Source organism: Molossus molossus, unplaced genomic scaffold, assembly GCF_014108415.1.
Source record: "Molossus molossus isolate mMolMol1 unplaced genomic scaffold, mMolMol1.p scaffold_m16_p_10, whole genome shotgun sequence".
Taxonomy (NCBI): domain Eukaryota; kingdom Metazoa; phylum Chordata; class Mammalia; order Chiroptera; family Molossidae; genus Molossus; species Molossus molossus.
The window spans coordinates 42,937,028-42,955,765 of record NW_023425345.1 but is presented as its reverse complement, the minus strand read 5'-3'; the positions used below and the strand labels follow the sequence as shown (position 1 = coordinate 42,955,765).

Below are 18,738 nucleotides of genomic sequence, written 5' to 3'. Positions count from 1 at the left end.
TAAATGCGTATAAGTTCTGTGGTTCATCCCTCCCCTACCTCCCCACTCCTTAGGGGATTGTCAGTCTGTACCCCGCTTCCGCGTCTCTGGGACTACCCCATTCCTCAAACTGTTATGTTCATTATATTCCACCAATAAGTGAGATCATATGAAACTTATCTTTATCTGTTTGGCTTGTTTCACTTAGGATGATACTTTCAAGGTCCCTCCATGTAGTCTCAAAGGATAAGAGATCTTTCTTTCTTACCGCTGCGTAGTACTCCATTGTGTATATGTACCACAGCTTTTTGATCCATTCGTCTACTGATGGACACGTGGGCTGTTTCCAGATCTTAGCGATTGTAAATAGTGCTGCTACAAAGATGGGGGTACATATATTCTTTCTGATTGGTGTTTTATGCTTCTTAGGGTATATTCCTAGAAGTGGGATCACTGGGTCAAATGGAAGATCAATTTTTAATTTTTTGAGGTGACACCATATTGTTTTCCATAGTGGCTGCACCAGTCTGCATTCCCACCAGCAGTGTACTAGAGTCCCCTTTTCTCCACACCCTCACCAACACTTGTTGTTTGATGATTTGTTGATGGCAGCAATTCTGACAGGTGTGAGGTGATACCTCATTGTTGTTTTGATTTGCATCTCTCTGATGATTAGTGATGATGAGCATTTCTTCATATGTTTCTTAGCCATTTGTATGTCCTGTTTGGAGAGGTGTCTATTTAGTTCCTCTGCCCATTTTTTAATTGGATTCTTTGTCTCTCTTTTGTGGAGTTGTATGAGCACTCTATATGTATTGGAAATTAACACCTTATCTGATATATCATTGGCAATTATGCTCTCCCATACAGTGGGTAGCCTTTCCGTTTTGATGATTGTATCTTTCGCTGTGCAGAAGCTTTTGAGTTTGATGTAGTCCCATGTGTTCATTTTCTTCTTTGTTTCTATCGCCTTAGGTGATGTGTCAGTAAAAATTCTGCTGCGTATGATGTCTGAAATTTGTTGCCCACAGTCTCTTCTAGGATTTTTATGGATTCATGAGTTACATTTAAGTTTTTTATCCATTTTGAGTTTATTCTGGTGTAGGGTGTAAGTTGATGGTCTAGTTTCATTTTTCTGCAAGTAGCTGTCCAATTTTCCCAGCACCATTTATTAAAGAGGCTGTCCTTACTCCACTGTATGCTTTTGCCACCTTTGTCAAATATTAATTGAGCATATTGCCTTGGGTCCATTTCTAGGTTCTCTATTCTGTTCCACTGGTCTATATACCTGTTCTTGTGCCAGTACCAGGCTGTTTTGATTATAGTGGCTTTGTAGTATAACCTGAAATCTGGTATTGTGATCCCTCCAACTTTGTTCTTCCTTTTCAAGATTGCTGTGGCTATTCGAGGCCTTTTTTGGTTCCATATGAACTTTTGAAGTAATTGTTCTAATTCTGTGAAGTATGCCATTGGTATTTTGATGGGGATTGCATTGAATCTATATATTGCTTTGGGTAATATGGACATTTTAATGATGTTAATTCTCCCAATCCAAGAACAGGGTATGTGCTTCCACTTTTTTATATCTTGCTCTATTTCTTTTTTCAATGACCTGTAGTTTTCTGCGAATAGGTCCTTTATTTCTTTGGTTAAGTTCATTCCTAGGTATCTTAATTTTTTTTGCTACAATGGTAAATGGGATTGTTTGCTTAGTTTCTCTTTCTGTGAGTTCATCATTGGTGTATAAGAATGCCATCGATTTCTTGATGTTAATTTTGTATCCTGCTACTTTGCCAAATTCATTTGTTAAGTCTAGTAAACTTTTGGTGGAGTCTTTGGGGTTTTCTATGTACAGTATCATGTCATCTGCAAATAATAACAATTTCACTTCCTCCTTTCCAATTTGGATCCCTTTTATTTTTTCTTCCTGTCTGATTGCTGTGGCTAAGACTTCCAGTACTATGTTAAATAGGAGTGGCAAAAGTGGGCATCCTTGCCTTGTTCCTGTTCTTAAGGGAAATGCTTTTAGTTTTTGCCCATTGAGTATGATGTTGGCTGTAGGTCTTTCATATATGGCCTTTATTATGTCTAGATATGATCCCTCTATTCCCACACTGCTGAGCGTTTTTATCAGAAATGGATGCTGGATTTTGTCGAAGGCTTTTTCAGCATCTATTGATATTGTCATGTGGTTTTTATTCTTCATTTTATTTATGTGGTATATCACATTTATGGATTTGCGAATATTGTACCAGCCTTGCATCCCTGGGATGAATCCCACTTGGTCATGGTAGAAAATTTTTTTGGTATATTGCTGGATTCGATTTGCTAGTATTTTGTTCAGGATTTTGGCATCTATGTTCATCAGGGATATTGGCCTGTAGTTTTCTTTCTTTGTTGTGTCTTTTTCTGGTTTTGGAATTAGAATTATGCTGGCTTCATAAAACGAGTTTGGAAGTCTTCCTTCTTCTTGAATTTTTTGAAATAGTTTGAGGAGAATGGGTATTAGTTCTTCTTTGAATGTTCGGTAAAACTCCCCCGTGAAGCCATCCGGGCCTGGGTTTTTGTTTGCTGGGAGAGTCTTGATTACATCTTCAATTTCTTCTGTTGTTATTGGTCTGTTCAAGTTTTCTATCTCTTCCTGATCCAGTTTTGGGAGACTGTGTTTCTAGAAATGTGTCCATTTGGCTTAGATTTTCAAATTTGTTGCCGTATAATTGTTCATAGTATTTGTTAACGATCTTTTGTATTTCTGTGGTGTCAGTTGTTATCTCTCCTCTTTCATTTCTGATTTTATGTATTTGGGTTCTCTCTCTTTGTTTCTTGGTGAGTCTAGCAAAGGGTCCATCAATCTTGTTTATCTTTTCGAAAAACCAGGTCTTTGTTTTATTGATCCTCTGAATTGTTTTTTTGGTCTCTATGTCATTTATTTCTGCTCTGATCCTTACTATTTCCTTCTTTCTACTTGCCCTGGGGTTTTCTTTTTGTTTGCTCTCTAGTTCTTTATGTTGTGAGGTTAGATAGTCTATTAGAGATTTTTCTTGTTTTTTGAGGTAGGCCTGTAGTGCTATGAACTTCCCTCTCAGAACTGCTTTCGCTGCATCCCATAGATTTTGTGTTGTTGTGTCCTCATTTTCATTGATTTCCAGGAAGTTTTTGATTTCTTCCTTGATCTCCTCGGTGACCCAATCATTGTTTAATAACATGCTATATAGCTTCCATGTGTTCAAATGTCTTTGTATGTTCTTCTTGCAATTGATTTCTAGTTTCATGCCATTGTGGTCTGAGAAGATGCTTGATATAATTTCAATCTTCATGAACTTGTAGAGACTTAGTTTGTGCCCTAACATGTGATCTATCTTTGAGAATGTTCCATGTGCACTTGAGAAGAATGTGAATTCTGTAGTTTTGGGGTGTAGTTCTCTGTAGATATCTATTAAATCCATTTGGTCTAGTGCTTCATTTAGAGTCTCTGTTTCCTTGTTAATTTTTTGTCTAGAGGATCTTTCCAGTGATGTGAGCGGGTTGTTGAAGTCCCCTGCTATGATTGTATTGCTATCGATTTCTCCTTTGAAGTCCTCCAATAGTTTTTTAATATATTTTGGTGCTCCTATATTGGGTGCATATATGTTTATCAAGGTTATATCTTCCTGTTGGATAGATCCTTTCAATATTACGTAGTGGCCTTCTTTGTCTCTAGTTATGGCCTTCATTCTGAAGTCTATTTTATCAGATATAAATATTGCTACCCCAGCTTTTTTTTCTTTTCCGTTTGCTTGAAAGATTTTTTTCCATCCCTTCACTTTCAATCTATGTGAGTCTTTTGTTGTGAGGTGGGTCTCTTGTAAACAACATATAGAGGAGTCATGCTTTCTTATCCAATCAGCTACTCTGTGTCTTTTTATGGGAGCATTCAGTCCATTTACATTTAAGGTGATTATTGATATGTACTTATTTATTGCCATTTTTGTTTAGTGTGGTTCTATTTTCCTTCCCATTTCTCCTGGTAATTACAGCAGTCCTTTTAACATTTCTTGCAGTGCTGGTTTGGTGCTAATGCATTCCCTTAGCCTTTTTTTGTCTGAAAAGCTCTTTATTTGACCTTCCGTTTTGAATGATAGCCTTGCTGGGTAGAGTAGTCTTGGATTCAGATCCTTGTTTTTCATGACCTTGATTACTTTATGCCATTCCCTTCTAACCTGTAGTGTTTCTTGTAAAAAGTCAGCTGAGAGCCTTACGGGGTTTCCTTTGTAGGTAACCTGTTGCTTATCTCTTGCTGCTTTTAGGATTCTCTCTTTGTCTTTAATTTTTGGCAGTTTGATTACTATGTGTCTTGGTGTGGGCCTGTTTGGGTTCTTCTTACTTGGGGCTCTCTGCTCTACTTGAACTTGAATGCCATCTTCCTTCACCAAATTAGGGAAGTTTTCTGTCACTATTTCTTTGAATATATTCTCTAGCCCTCGCTTACTTACTTCTTCTTCAGGGACTCCTATGATGCGATTATTATTCCGTTTCCAGTTGTCCCACAGTTCTCTTAAGCCGTCTTCCTGTTTTATAATCGTTTTTTCCTTTTTGTTTTCTGATTGGTTGATTTCTTCTAGCCTGTCTTCTAATTCACTGATCCAGTCTTCAGCTTCCCTTACTCTACTTTTTAGACCTTCCAATGTGTTTTTCATTTCTGATATGTCATTCTTCATTTCTTCCTGTTGGTTTTTCATTTCCAACTGGTTTGTTTTCAACATTTCTATGTCTTTACTCATGGTGCTCATGTCCTTACACATGCTGTTGAGCTTCCGCAACATCATGGCTCTAAATTCTAGTTCTGTTAACTTGCTTAACTGCACCTCATTTATTTCATCTTCTGTAGAAGTCTCTTGTTCTTTCATTTGGCTTTTGTTTCTGTTTCTCACCATTTTGGCTATCACAGTGGGCTTTGGAGTCTGCCAAGTTTTCCTAGTGGGTGTTGGTGTTCTGCTGTTTGTGGCTCCCTCTCCTGGGTTTGGATGCGCCAGGGAGGACCCACTTTAAACACCACCGTCAAGTCTTAGCTTTTCTGGTTAGTGTTGCATGCCCAGGGAATGGTAGTTATCCTCTAGCTTTTTTTTTTGCCTGGAGGCTATTAGTGGAGGTCACCTGCAGACCCTTGGTTTCTGAGTTGCCTGAAAAACTCCCTCAGGTACTCAGTGTAAGAGGATTTCCTGAGAGTGAGGCAGGTGTTCGTTGTTAATGGGCCTCAATTAGCATTTCAATGGCCACCAGGTGGGGTTGAATCTCTGAGGGAGGGGCCGCCTCCTCTTTCCAGGGCCCTGAGAAGGAGTAAAATGACCACAGTCCTGCGTGGCTGCACTCAGCAAAAGCTCTTAGCACCCTCCAAAACCCGAGTGTCCCCACACAGTTTCAGTCCAGTCTGCCTTCCCTCTGCCGGAGCCCAAGGTGACTGGCTGCTGCCACTTTAGCCTCTGTCCAGACTCTGCGTTGTGGAGCCGCCTGGGACTTTTAACCCGAGGGCGCTGCTTCCAGCCAAGGGCGGCCTAGACTCTGGCACCAGCTTCGGGGGTTGAACTCAGCAGAAGCCCCAGGACTGAGACGCGGTAGCGGGACACTGCAGAGGTTGGCAGTAGCGTCCAGCACAGTCCCCTGGTCCCCGCGAGTCTGTGCGGCACCCACCGAGGGCTTAGCACGCAGAGTTCGCGGGACTCAGCCTTGGTAGCAGAATCCTGCTGAGTCCCCTGGTCTCCGGGAGTCTGTGTGGCTCCAGCGGAGAGTTTAGCAGGCAGCAGAGTTCCCAGGGCCCATGCAGGGTGGCAAGGGAGGCGGTAGCAGAAACTTCCCGCCGAGTTCTCTGGTCCCGCTGAGTCCCCTGGTGCCCGCGAGTCTGTGCGGCTCCAGCGGAGAGTTTAGCCGGCTACAGAGTTTCCAGGGCCCATGCAAGGTGGGAAGGGAGGCGGTAGCAGTAACTTCCAGCCGAGTTCCCTGGCCCCTGCCCAGGCCGCTGAGGACCCCAGGCTCTCGGTCCCCTCTCGCGTCCTCGCAAGCCTACCAGGATTGAGTGGGTGTTTCTGGTTAAGTGGTCCTCCAAGATGTCTTTCTGCTGCCCTTTCCTGACGGTTTGCCTTTATTTTCGTTGTAAATCCAGTTTGGTCTTGGGAGATGGTCTGTGTCGCTCCATTCACTTCGTCGCCATTTTTAGTCAATCTCAGTTGATTATGTTATCAGGTAATCTTGTTGTTATCTGTTCAGAGAAGGGGGACAATAATGAACTGCTAAATTCTGTCTGAAATGGCCATCTGTTAGAAGACACTTGTATTTAGCGCCATAGGTCAGAGCATGTGACTCCTTTAAAGCAAGAATGATGGCCAATGTTCAGGTCATTGAAGGACCGGTCTGGTTTTGTGTCGGGTACCTGGCCCTCAGCAGCAGCAGGTCTGCCCAGCCACAGTGGGAGTGCTGGCACCCAGGAATGCAGGATCTTGGATTCACAGAGCTTCAGTCTTGGCACTGGGCAGAAGTCTTAACCTGAGAGGAAGTAGCTGGGCTTGTCTCCGTTGTTGCTAGCTGGCCCGACCACACTGATTGAAAGCATCACGCGCATCCTTCATCTTCTGGAAGGCAGGTGCTGGTACTGATGATAGCTGGACCAGAAAAGAGCGTATCTGTTCATTTCATGTTTGAAAGTTTGAAAGGTACCTTTCAGTGAGTGATCATGATGCCAAAGAACATTCTAAAGATTTTTAGAATTCAGGAAAGCTTGGCAGTTTTGCTAGACCCCACCAATCTCCCTTCCTGTCTGGTTGGTGTGCTCTCTTGCCTCCAGGAGGCAAACAGCCTTTGCCGAAGGTGTGGACTCTGGGTGCTTATTGTTCCCTTTGATCCCATGGGTTTTCTCATCACTTAGGTCAGTGGTTCTCAGCCATGAGTGCACATTAGCACCACCCAGGAGCTTTTAATTAAAGGGGACGCCCTGGAACTGGAGCCCAGACCAATTAGACAAAACTCCTGGTTGGGCAAAGGCTGGACAGAGTATATTTTAAAGCCCCCTGGATGAGTCTAATGTGAAGCCAGGGTTTAGAACCCTTGATTTAACTAATAATAAAGTAGGGGACAGCTTGTTGAGGGATTGCCCTAGTTTATCAGTGCACTGTTTGTCATATCAGTATACATTGTCATCGTTCTGGTTTATGATTTCCTTGGATTTAGGGGACTGAACCCCTAATACTGCCTTAACTAAGTCTGTAGAGCCCCTGCCCTTTTAGTTGCACAATGAAGTTCTCATCATTGCTACAGCAAAGCAGCCTGTTATTTATCTGCCATCTGCACATTTGCAGAGGCATGGTTTTTCCTCAAGAATGAAATTGGTTAGTTCTACCTACCAGAGGTTTGGGTGGATGATAGAGCCGAGATAGAAAAGTTGCATCGAATTAAGCGGGGGAGGGAATCAGGGAGGCGAAAACATTTTTTGCTGAACATCTCCATTTTTGGTACCAACTGGGTGATTTCCCCCTAATTATCCCAACTGTCCTATGAACTGGACATTGTCACATGTGCATTAAAATGTTAAGTAATTTGACCCAGGTTTTGTGGTTAGAATGCCCACAGCTGAAGTGTGACCCTGGTCTGTTCCTCTGCTGTCTCCGTCACATATCACAGCTAGCCCCCTCCCCTGCCCATCTTATGTATTTGGTCTCTACAAAGCCATGGAAATTTATTCCCATCAAAATATCTTCTTCTTCTTCTTCTTCTTCTTCTTCTTCTTCTTCTTCTTCCTTCTTCCTTCTTCCTTCTTCCTTCTTCCTTCTTCCTTCTTCCTTCTTCCTTCTTCCTTCTTCTTCCTTCTTCTTCTTGCCTTCAGGAGCATGTTTATTGTGTTTGAGATTATATATCAGATGCCCTATCAAAATATCTTTACCATGAAAGGTAATTAAAATATAGTAAAAATAACTTCCTTTGTTTTACTTCTAGAAGAGAAACATTAGGATGTAAATGTATAAAACATGTTTTATCTTGAGTAGTCTCTGGAGTCAGCCTTCAATATCCTTCAATATTGGCAGTAAGGTACCAGTTCTCCCCCCCCCCCCCCATCCCCACCCTGGCATTAGGGAATTGAATTGTAAATTTCAGACTTAGACTCTTGGCACTTACCCGATTTCACATGCTGGAGAGCTGAAGGATTCTGTCTTCCGTAGCTCGCTTAAGAAACAGGCTAGCTAATATGTATGTTTGCATTTTTCTTTACTTTTTGTCATTTTCCTTTTAGTTTTTAAAAAGATTGTGTTCTAGGATTAAATAGTGGAGTAGTAAAGTGTGAAATATTATGTGAGCATCTTTGTGCCTGAAAATGATTCAGTTTATATATTCATTTTAAGTGTTTCTTTGAAGGATTCTGTGCAGCTCTTTAATCTTAATTTATCCTAAAGGGTATTTGGAGAACAGAAGGAAAGATCATTAAAGGGGTAGAGAAATGAAACACAAAGGCTTTCATGTTTAGGACTTTTAAAATTTATTTTCTAGTCTAGTATATTTGGTGTTTACCTGTTTATTGCTTTTCTTTTAAATAATTGGCAATACATTAATATATAACCTTTTCTTTAAGAGAGTACAACCGAATAGAAATTTCACTCACATCTGTGATTTTCAACCTTTTTCATCTCATGGCACACATAAACTAATTACTAAAATTTTGTAGCACACCAGAAAATACATATTTTGCCAGTATAACAAAAAAAAATAAGTATAATTTTGATTCAGTCACACCTGACGGCTATTGTTATGTTGGCTGTAGTCATTTTTTTTTTTTTTTAACTTGATAATCTAAGGGAAAAGAGGTCACCAGTGCCTCTGGCTAAATAGTCAGGTGTATGGCATGTTTTTTAAGTTCTTGTGGCACACTGGTTGAAAATCACTGATTTACAGCAATAAAACCTACCTTTTAGTAACAGATCTGGTTATACAAGTAAACATTTTAAGGGGAAGAGGCCAGAAATATGCATTTGTATGAGCTGATCTCTCTGGCTCTGATCTGAAGATTCCCAGGAAGCCTTCTTTAGATGAGTCATCTTCAGAAGGGAAGGTCTAGCTGTATCTAGAATAACAAATGGTTTTATTGGAAAGAATCACTGTGCATGTAAGTTTGCAGAGCTAAATGATCCAGAAGAGCTGCTGCATGAGGTAGTGCTGTGTATGAGTGTGAATCACAGTTATTTCTGTTTAGTTCATACAGAAATGTGGATAGATAAGCTGTATAAACTGAGTTATAAACTGCATCATTTCATACAACATTTACTAACTTTTTACAGCGTTCAAGATACTTTATTAGGTGCTGTGCTGAACACCAAATAAAATATGCAATCTAGTGGGACAAGTAAATAATTTATTATAATACAAGGCACAGGGACATAAATTGAGGTTAAAACACTGTTCATGGGTGAGCAGAAGGAGTGATTCTCCGTTATCACAGCCCATGGCTTAAAATATAAAACACTTCTAACAAAATTTCTTTTAATACAGGAGGCCAAGTGATTCATTTAGTCAGTCATTCATAAATGCCTTGTTTACTTTCTAAATCTTAGTTAATTTTTCTGTTTCCGGATGTAGTTTTAGCTACTCTTTGGAGGAGTTATTCCTAATACCCACGTGACAATGGTATGTTTTTCTCCTGCTGTTTACCAATTAAAATGAAGTTGCTTAACCAAAAAAACCACCGACTTTTTCACAAGATACATTATCTGGAGCCTCCAAGCTTGCTATGCTTTGGGTTTAACGTAGCTTTAAAATCAGAATAGCTTTGAAAAGCATATTGAGTCAGGTGACTTCTCACTGGTTTATCACTGCTCTGAGCAGGGTTGTTAAGTAATCAGGGTTGGTCTTCTGAGCTCTGCCATCATGAATGTGTCACGGAACATACCCAGGAAACTTGGGTCAACAGAAAACATCCAGGCGTCCTAGATTCATGGACAGTTTTCACTTGAAAGAGACTTTGAAGTTTACTTAATTTAACCCCTTAGTTCAAAAAGACTGAGTCCTAGAGATGTTAGGATATCAGCCCGATGGTCAGAATAATTTGGAGAGATCTTTTAATACGGATTGACTCGTATTACTTTTTTTATTTTGCTGATGGGTTTAAAATGATATTTTATTTGCTATGTAGAATTTTGTCACCATTTTTAAAAAGACGTAACTTAAAACATGACCAGAGTTCTTTTTTTTTTTTGCTTTGTTTTTTGTTTGCTTGCAATTCTTTCATTTTAATAATGATTATTTGCATCTAACTCCATCTGTTTTTTAACATGGGCTTCTACTCCTTAGTTAATGAGGGTGAACATGATGCTTCATAGAAAAATTAAATCATAACTAATCAGGAATAACTAAAATCAATTTGGGCATTTCATTGAAAAGTATATCTTTTAAACATATCAGATTTTTGTCTTAATCCCATTTTATATTGTAGAATACAGAATTATATCGCATATATTAGTATTAGGTAGGATGGTGATTGTGGTGTTTTGCATGAGAACGCCTATAGATAACTATTGTGAATTTTGCCTGTTCTTTTTCATTGTAATTTGTGTGAGAAAAGAATTAGACTTCTCTCATTTTTCAGTTTCTCACTACGGCATAAAAATATCCTTTTTTTCTGATCAAACACACACACATATAATAAAAAGAAAAATCATTTGCACCAATTTAGCATTAGATATTGTTCCCAGTGTGGTACTAATAAGACCAAATTTTATAATAATATATGGGTTCTTTTATTGCAGGTACATGTTGGGACTTGCAGCAATTCCAGCAGTTATACAGTTTTTTGGCTTTCTCTTTTTACCTGAAAGCCCTCGATGGCTTATTCAGAAAGGACAGACTCAGAAGGCCCGTAGAATTTTGTCTCAGATGCGTGGTAATCAGACCATTGATGAAGAATACGATAGCATCAAAAACAACATTGAAGAAGAGGAAAAAGAGGTTGGTTCAGGTATGTGGATTTTGTACTAACATGAATTTTAAAACTACACAGTGGTTTTATTTAGAAATTATATTTTAGTATTATTTAACAGCTTTAAATTATGTAGTGGTTTTATGTGTAGAACCAAAAAAATATATTTTTAATATTCTAAGCCATAAAATAATGTAATAAAAGAATGAAGAAAAACACCCCCATGATGCTGCTATCCTCACATAATTATTTTAATTTTTAATTATTTTAATTATTCTTTCTAAATTGGATATACTTGACATAGTTGTCATTATTTTGTGAGCATGGGTATTTTTTGAGTGCATATTTATTTTATTATTTATTATTATTTTTATTTAAACATTTTAATGCTGACATTATTGCAGATGTCCCACATTTCCCACCCCCTTTGCCCACTTTGACCCACCCCCCCCCCCTCCCTTGGCCTTCCCCACATTACTGCCCTTGTCCATGGGGTATGTTTGTATGTTCTTTATCTAATCCCTTCACTTTCTTTATCCAGTCACCCTCCTCCCCTCTGGCACCCCAGGAGTATTCTATTGTGTACATGTACCACAGATTTTTTTATCCACTCATCTGCTGATGGGCACTTGGCTGTTTTCAGATCTTGGATATTGTAAATAATGCTGTAATGAACAAAGGGGTGCATATATTCTATCTCATTGGTGTTTCATAATTCTTAGGACATATTCCCAGAAGTGAGATCACTGGTTCAAAAGGCAGTTCCACTTCTAATTTTTGCGGAAACTCCCTACTGTTTTCCACAGTGGCTGCACCGGTCTGCATTCCCAGCAGCAGTGTACCAGAGTCCCCTTTTCTCCACACCCTCATGAGCACTTGTTGTTTGTTGATTTATTGATAGTAGCCATTCTGACAGGTGTGAGATGATACCTCATTGTAGTTTTAATTTGCATCTCTCTGATGATTAGTGACGTTGAACATTTTTCCATATATCTACTGGCCATCTTTGTGCCTCTTTGAAGAAGTGTCTATTCAGTCTTCAGATAGAGTGGGAGGGAGGGAGAGAGAGCGGGAGAGAGAGAAACATTGATGTGAGAGGGACACATCCACTGGTTGTCTTCCGCATGACCCTGACCAGGGCCAGGGATGAACCACAACCAAGGTACATGCCCTTGACTAGAATTGAACCTGTGACTCATTGGTCCATGGGCCAACCCTCTAACCACTGATCCAAACCAGCCAGGGCCCTTTGTCCATTTTATAATTAGGTTGTTTGTCTTCCTGGTGTTGAGTTTTATATGTTCTTTATATATTTTGGAAATTAATCCCTTATCGGATGTATCATTGACGATATGTTCTTCTCTACAGTAGGTTCTGTTTCCATTTGTTGCTGTGCAGAATCTCTTTAGCTTGATATAGTCCCATCTGTTTATTAATTTATTTTTTTTTAGTTTCCCTTGCCCTCAGTGACATATCAGCAAAAATATTGCTGCAAGAGATGTCTGAGATTTTACTACCTATGTTTTCTTCTAGGATTTTGATGGTTTTGTGACTTACATTTAAGTCTTTAGTCCATTTTGAGTTTACTCTTGTGTATGGTATAAGATGGTGGTCTAGTTTCATTTTTATGTACATACCTGTCCAATTTTCCCAACACCATTTATTGAAGAGACTGTCTTTACTCCATTGTATGCTCTTGCCTCCTTTGTAAAATATTAATTGACTGTACAGGAGTGGATTGACTTTTGGGCTCTCTGTTCTGTCCCATAGGTCTATATGCCTGTTCTTATGCCAATATCAGGCTGTCTTGATTACAATGGCCTTATAGTGTAGTTTGATATCCAGTATTGTGATACCTTTAACTTTGTTCTTTTTCAGGATTGCTTGGCTATTCATGCTCTTTTTTTGGTTCCATATAAATTTTTGGATTATTTTTTTCTAGATTTGTGATATATGCTATTGGTATTTTATTAGGAATTGCCTTGAATCTAAAAAGTATGGACATTTTAGTGATGTTAATTCTTGTAATCCGTGAACATGGTATATGCTTCCACTTAGTTGTATCTTGCTTAATTTTTTTTCTTCAGTGTCCAGTAGTTTTCTGAGTACAACAGGTCTTTTATCTCCTTGGTTAAGTATATTCCTAGGAAACGTATTTATTTATTTATTTTTTATCCTCACCTGAGGACATTTTTCCATTTTTTTGTTCAGGTAGAGTGGGAGGGAGAGAGAGGAAGAGAGAGAGAGAGAAACATCGACGTGAAAGGGACACATCGAGTGGCTGCCACCCGCACGACCAACCAGGGCCGGGGACAAACTGCCCTTAGTGGGAACCGAACCCAGGTCTCTCGGGACCGCAGGCTGATGCTCTAACCGCTGAGCCAAACCGGCCAGGGCCTAGGGACTTTATTTTTATTGTTGTTGTTGTTGCAATAGTAAATGGGGTTGTTTTTTTAGTTTCTCTTTCTGAGATTTCATTATTGATATATAAAAATGCCACCAATTTCTTGGTATTGATTTTGTATCCTGCAACTTTGCCAAATTCATTTATTAGATCTAGTAGTTTTTTGGTGGAGTCTTTAGGGTTTTCTGTATCATGTTATCCTCAAATAATGACTGTTTTACTTCCTCCTTTCCAATTTGGATGCCTTTTATTTCTTCTGTTTGTCTGATCGCTGTGGCTAGAACTTCTAGTGCTATGTTAAATAAGGGTGGTGAAAGCAGACATCCCAGTCTTGTTCCTGATCTTAAGGGAAATGCTTTTAGGTTTTGCCCATTGAGTATGTTTATTTTATATATAAATTTGTCATATGTAAAGATATGTGTGCATTATTGACTTCCATATTAATTTAAAAGTTATGTGATCTGTCAAAATAAATCACTTAAGTAAAATTAAATATTTGTTTGCATGTTATGTTAATTTCCATACTAATTTTTATAAACAATAAAAATACCTTCATATACTAGTTTTGGAATCATTTTGTGTTTTCCTGTTTTCATTAAACTGTTTAGTTAACCATCTAGTGTAATTATGCCATGTCAGAAAACCAAAGAAAGAGGAAGTTTCTAATTAATGTATGTTGATGGATTTATTTTCAGAGGAGTCATGTAGGGATTTACTAAATTCTCAGGCAGAATCTATGATCCTGACAGGCTGATTTGGGTAAGTGATTTACAGGATGCAAATGACGGGAGGAGGTAGACATTTTACAACACATTTTCTCAACACCAGCCTGCTGGATTCACATTTCCCAAAACTGTTTTTGTTTTCTCTTGACCTTCCTTTTGCCTTTACATTAACTGGCAGCTTAAATGAAGATGCTGACTTATATTACTCAAATTATTTTTATACCTGAGAAAATGCCAAACACACGCACCTCTTTATTGATCTGTGTCATACATGCACTTGGAAGGTCTGTTCCCTCACCTTTTTCTATGCTTGTTGGTGGAGCTGAAGACTGCGCTTTCCTGAAACAATAAAATGCGCACTGCAGACGCTGACTACTGCGTTAGCACACATGGCTTGGCTTCACTTTATATAAAGTACAGTAGTGTGATTTGATTTCCTTCTTGCTCAGACCAAAGCCCCAACTGATTGTAAGTCCCTTCTAGGTGAAGGTCATTAGTAACAGTTTCAGAGCAAGTACTGTGTGCCTGGCATTCACGGCATCTCCAGAATAGCACATTAGTGCAACCAGTAAAGGGAATTTTGCTTGAACAAAGTAATGTACTTTTACAGAATTCAACATTGTGTAAATTTTAAAAGTATGATTTTAAATGTCTGTTTAAATTACAAATTACTTCTTTATGCTCCTGTCTAAATTCCTCGCAGCAGCAGCTTGAATGAAACATGAGGTTGTTTTTGTGGTAATCAGAATACTTGAAACCCATGGGTTAATAATGTGCAAGTGGAAAACTTTTCAGAGTATTGGGTTATTAAATGCTGCTTGCAACAAAAGTTTTTGTTAATTTATGTAAAGGATAAGAAAACAATGTCATGAAAAAGGCTTCTTGTTTAACAGTAGGAATACCATTGACTTTACTGCAAAGCACTGAGCATGTGCCTTCTTTATGACTACTTCAAAATTGGCCTGTCTGGCTCTGGCCGGTTTGGCTCAGCGGCTGGAGCATCGGCCTGTGGTCCAGAGAGACCCGGGTTCGGTTTCCGCTAAGGGCGCGTACCTCAGTTGCAGTTTGTCACTGTCCCTTTCACATCGATGTTTCTCTCTCTTTCTCTCTTCCTCTCTCTCCCTCCCACTCTATCTGAACAAAAGGAAAAATGTCCTCAGGTGAGGATAATAAAAAAAAAAAAAATCAGTCTGTCTGGCCTTGCACTGTTGACGACACACTGTGTGAGTTCCATGACTACTTGGAATGTATAGACAAATGGATTTAAAAACAATTTTCTTTAGAAATTTGAGTTACATAGGATTGCAATTATCTACATCTGCTGTAAATTTTATCAGAGGTCTTTGGGAACTAAACTATTTCTTGGGTGTAGATAAAATATTCAGCTTTTTACCTATTTCCTAAGATTGCTTTGTATGCACATTTGGCACAAGTTTTTAAAAATACTGTTACCTACTGGATCCTAATAATATTTGTCTCATGCTTGGGTAAATATTCTTAAGATTGTGAATAATGGGATTAATAATTTAGCCATTTGTGGATTTGTATTATTTGAGTACTATTGTCTTGCTTCATTTGAAAACAAATCTCATGTTCATTTTTATTTTTATTTAGTTTTTTCCCCTTTATTGACTTTAGAGAGAGAGAAAGGGAGAGGGAGAGAGAGATAGAAACATCAATGAGAGAGAACATCCATTGGCCACCTCCTACATGGCCCCCACTGGGGATCAGGCCCACAACCTGGGCATGTGCCCTGACTGGGAATTGAACTGGCGACCTTGTGGTGCATGGGTCAACCCTCAACCACTGAACCACACTAGCTAGGCCAATATTTTAAATCGCATCATGGCATGAATGCATAAAGACAAAAGTGCCATTGTTAATGGCACCAGAGACTTGGGGCCTTGCTTTTATGACTGAAATCTGGCCACAGGGAAACATGTTCTGCACAAGTATGAATTTTATCTCAGTGTTGTCATGTCAAGGAGCAAGACTCGGTGGAGCAAGACTCGGTGTTGGGTTAGTTGGAAAATAGACATTCCTAGGGTTTGTGTTAACAAACTGGCAGGGTCCTGGCCCTTGGTCATTTACATTTGAAAATGGTAGGCTACATGGACAAGTACACATGAAGACACAGCTAACTTCGAGCTGATAAAAACACCCTGGCCCAGAGAAGACATGTCAGCCATTGCGTTGAAGGGTCAGGCAGTGACCTGGTCTGACTGGTCCATGGATTTTGGGGGGGTGAATGTGGAGCCCTGGTTTCAAGCCTAGGAATGATGGGTAGTGGGGGGAGGCTGCCAGAGGGAAGAATCTTGACCTAGCCACCACAGAACACTCAGATATTCCAGAGGGTTAGAATGGAATGGATTGATAAGACCCCTGTCGTCTCTTTTAGGGAGAAGTGTTTTATGGTTAGACATGGTGGCTTACTTACCTGTTACCTGTTCACTTCCAAATAGGTCCAGTTCCAGATCAGTGAATCAGGTCCTTTTCTAGAAGGCACTTGCTTATGTGACCCTTCTCCTTTTGTGGGATTTTTTTTCTTGGTTACTTGAGTTTAAATTTAATCTCTTTGAGAAAAATAGGTAGAGTTACTCAAGTACGTATTTGTTAAATTAATTGTTGGATGTGTGAGATGTCAGTGTATATGGCATTGACTTCCTTAGACTAGTTTCGGAGCACACCCTGTGACTTTCTCAGTGATTAAGGCGGCTGCTCTGAATAGAGCCGCAGCAGGGGGAGGCCGGCGTAGAAGACGGGACTGAATGGGATTCCCTCTCTCAGGTGGCATCAAGGCCCCCACCCCCTTAGCATGGGACTTCTCCACTACCAACGGCAAAAAGGGGGCAGTCTTTGTGTCAAGAAGCGAGCAATTGGTTTTCAGTGTGTTTAGCACTGTTTACACATCCTGTATGACTAATAAAGTGAGACTGGAAGAAACAACAGCTTGGTTTGCAAAGCTCCCCGGAGTGAGAGACAGGGAAACAAAGACTAGTGCTGGCTCCGCCCCAAACGTGTAATCCTGAAGGATTTGGGGTGGTTGCTGAACCCCAGTTTCTTTTTAGGGTTGTAAGAAAAGGGAGCCAGATTATAACAGCTTCACAGTCTGATTTTTTAGAGTTTCAAAAGTCTGTGAGAAATGCCTCCGTGTGTGTGTGTGTGTTTTAACTTCTAAATACTGCGCAGTGGTCTTCATTCACAAATATTGATTGAGTGACAGTAGAGATGGGGATGTGACAGTAACTAAGACTGACAAGGTTCTGGTCTATTCTCTTAGGGAAAGGCAAACAGATGCTATAAAAGAGGATATAATTATCAAGTAACTGAAATTGTGGTCATGTCCTAGAAGGAAACAAACAGGATTGTCACAGTTATAGTGGGACTGAAGAGGGGCTACTTTGGGTGGGGTTGTTAGGAAAGGCTTCTTTGAGGAGGTGAATTTGATGGTTGAGAAAGAATCAGGAATGCAGAGAACCGAAGGGAAGAGTGTTCCAGACAGAAGGAATAGCAGGTGCAAAATTCTACATGTCATTAAGTGAACCACATTGATTTTCTTGGAAGTTTTGATAATAGTTATAAAGTGTACATGTACTACATTTTTAAGACATTGCTGTGAAACTATTTATCTTAATTCATCCCAGGTTGCCAAGACTAAGCTTTGAATTAGTAGAGACACGATTACTGTTTTTAGAGTCAAAAGCAAATTTGAGTACAAAGTGATATATTTATTATTTCTGTCATGTTGTCGCTAATGTCTTATAGTTGGTCTCTCTAGTTTATTTCATGTTGAATAGACATGTAATAGAGTCATAATTTCTATGTACAACAGAAGAAGAAACCTGAGAGAGATCTAGGTTTTACTTCAGGCAATAATTTGCAAACATTTCCACTTAGCCTCAAAGGTGAGTGGAGAGAGGCCGGCCTTTGGGAGCCTGGGTACCATAGGAAAAGGCAGCTGCAGTAAGCTCGACATTTATTTGAATTTTTATGTTTTATCCTAGAAATGAACACAAGTTCGTATTCTGTCCTATAATGTAACTGTTTTATTGGCTCTAAAAAATGTTGTGTTTTTTTTTCCTGAATATCTTCAGTGTTTATTCATTGGTTTTATGTGTTTCATCATTCTGTTATATACACGCCCTGAGGCATGTATCCCTCAGTTTGATAGACATGAAGTTAACAGTGTTTGGCGTTTCTCTCCTGGGTGAATTCTTTAGGCAGGTATTAACAGTTGAGTCTGCCTATATTACTGAAGACAGATGGTCGTCTCGTAATTTACTGGGCATGTAGAAGGGCAGAGAGTCTTTGTCAGGAGCGTCCGTTCAGAACAGTTCGGAATTCTCTCCCACGACAAGAAAAGTAAAATCAATGAACAAAAGAGACAGGGCAGACTCTATAAATGAAGTTGTTGTATTCACATGCTTTACACCACCTGGTTTGAGAGCACTTTCTAATTGGCTTCTTCAATTTCCCTTTGTTGTAATTGAGATATAATTGACATATAACATGATATTAGTTTCGAGAGTACAGCATAATAATTTAATATATGTATACATTGTGAAATGATCACCACAGTAAGTCAGTCCATCACCAAACATCATTAAATTTTGTTATTCCTTGACTTCTTCAATTTCCTATCCTGTGTGCTTACACACATGCACACACACACACAGAGTATATATATATATACAGGCGTGTAT

At 39.4% G+C, this 18,738-nt stretch overlaps 1 protein-coding gene across 1 annotated transcript in view; it reads left to right on the top strand.

Moving 5' to 3' along the window:
- Nucleotides 1-18,738, top strand: part of SLC2A13 (solute carrier family 2 member 13) — a 322,426-nt gene that overhangs the window by 74,916 nt on the left and 228,772 nt on the right. The window contains exon 3 of the mRNA XM_036252063.1: nucleotides 10,737-10,945. Coding sequence (XP_036107956.1) covers nucleotides 10,737-10,945 — 209 coding nt within the window. The remainder of the gene's footprint in view (nucleotides 1-10,736; nucleotides 10,946-18,738) is intronic.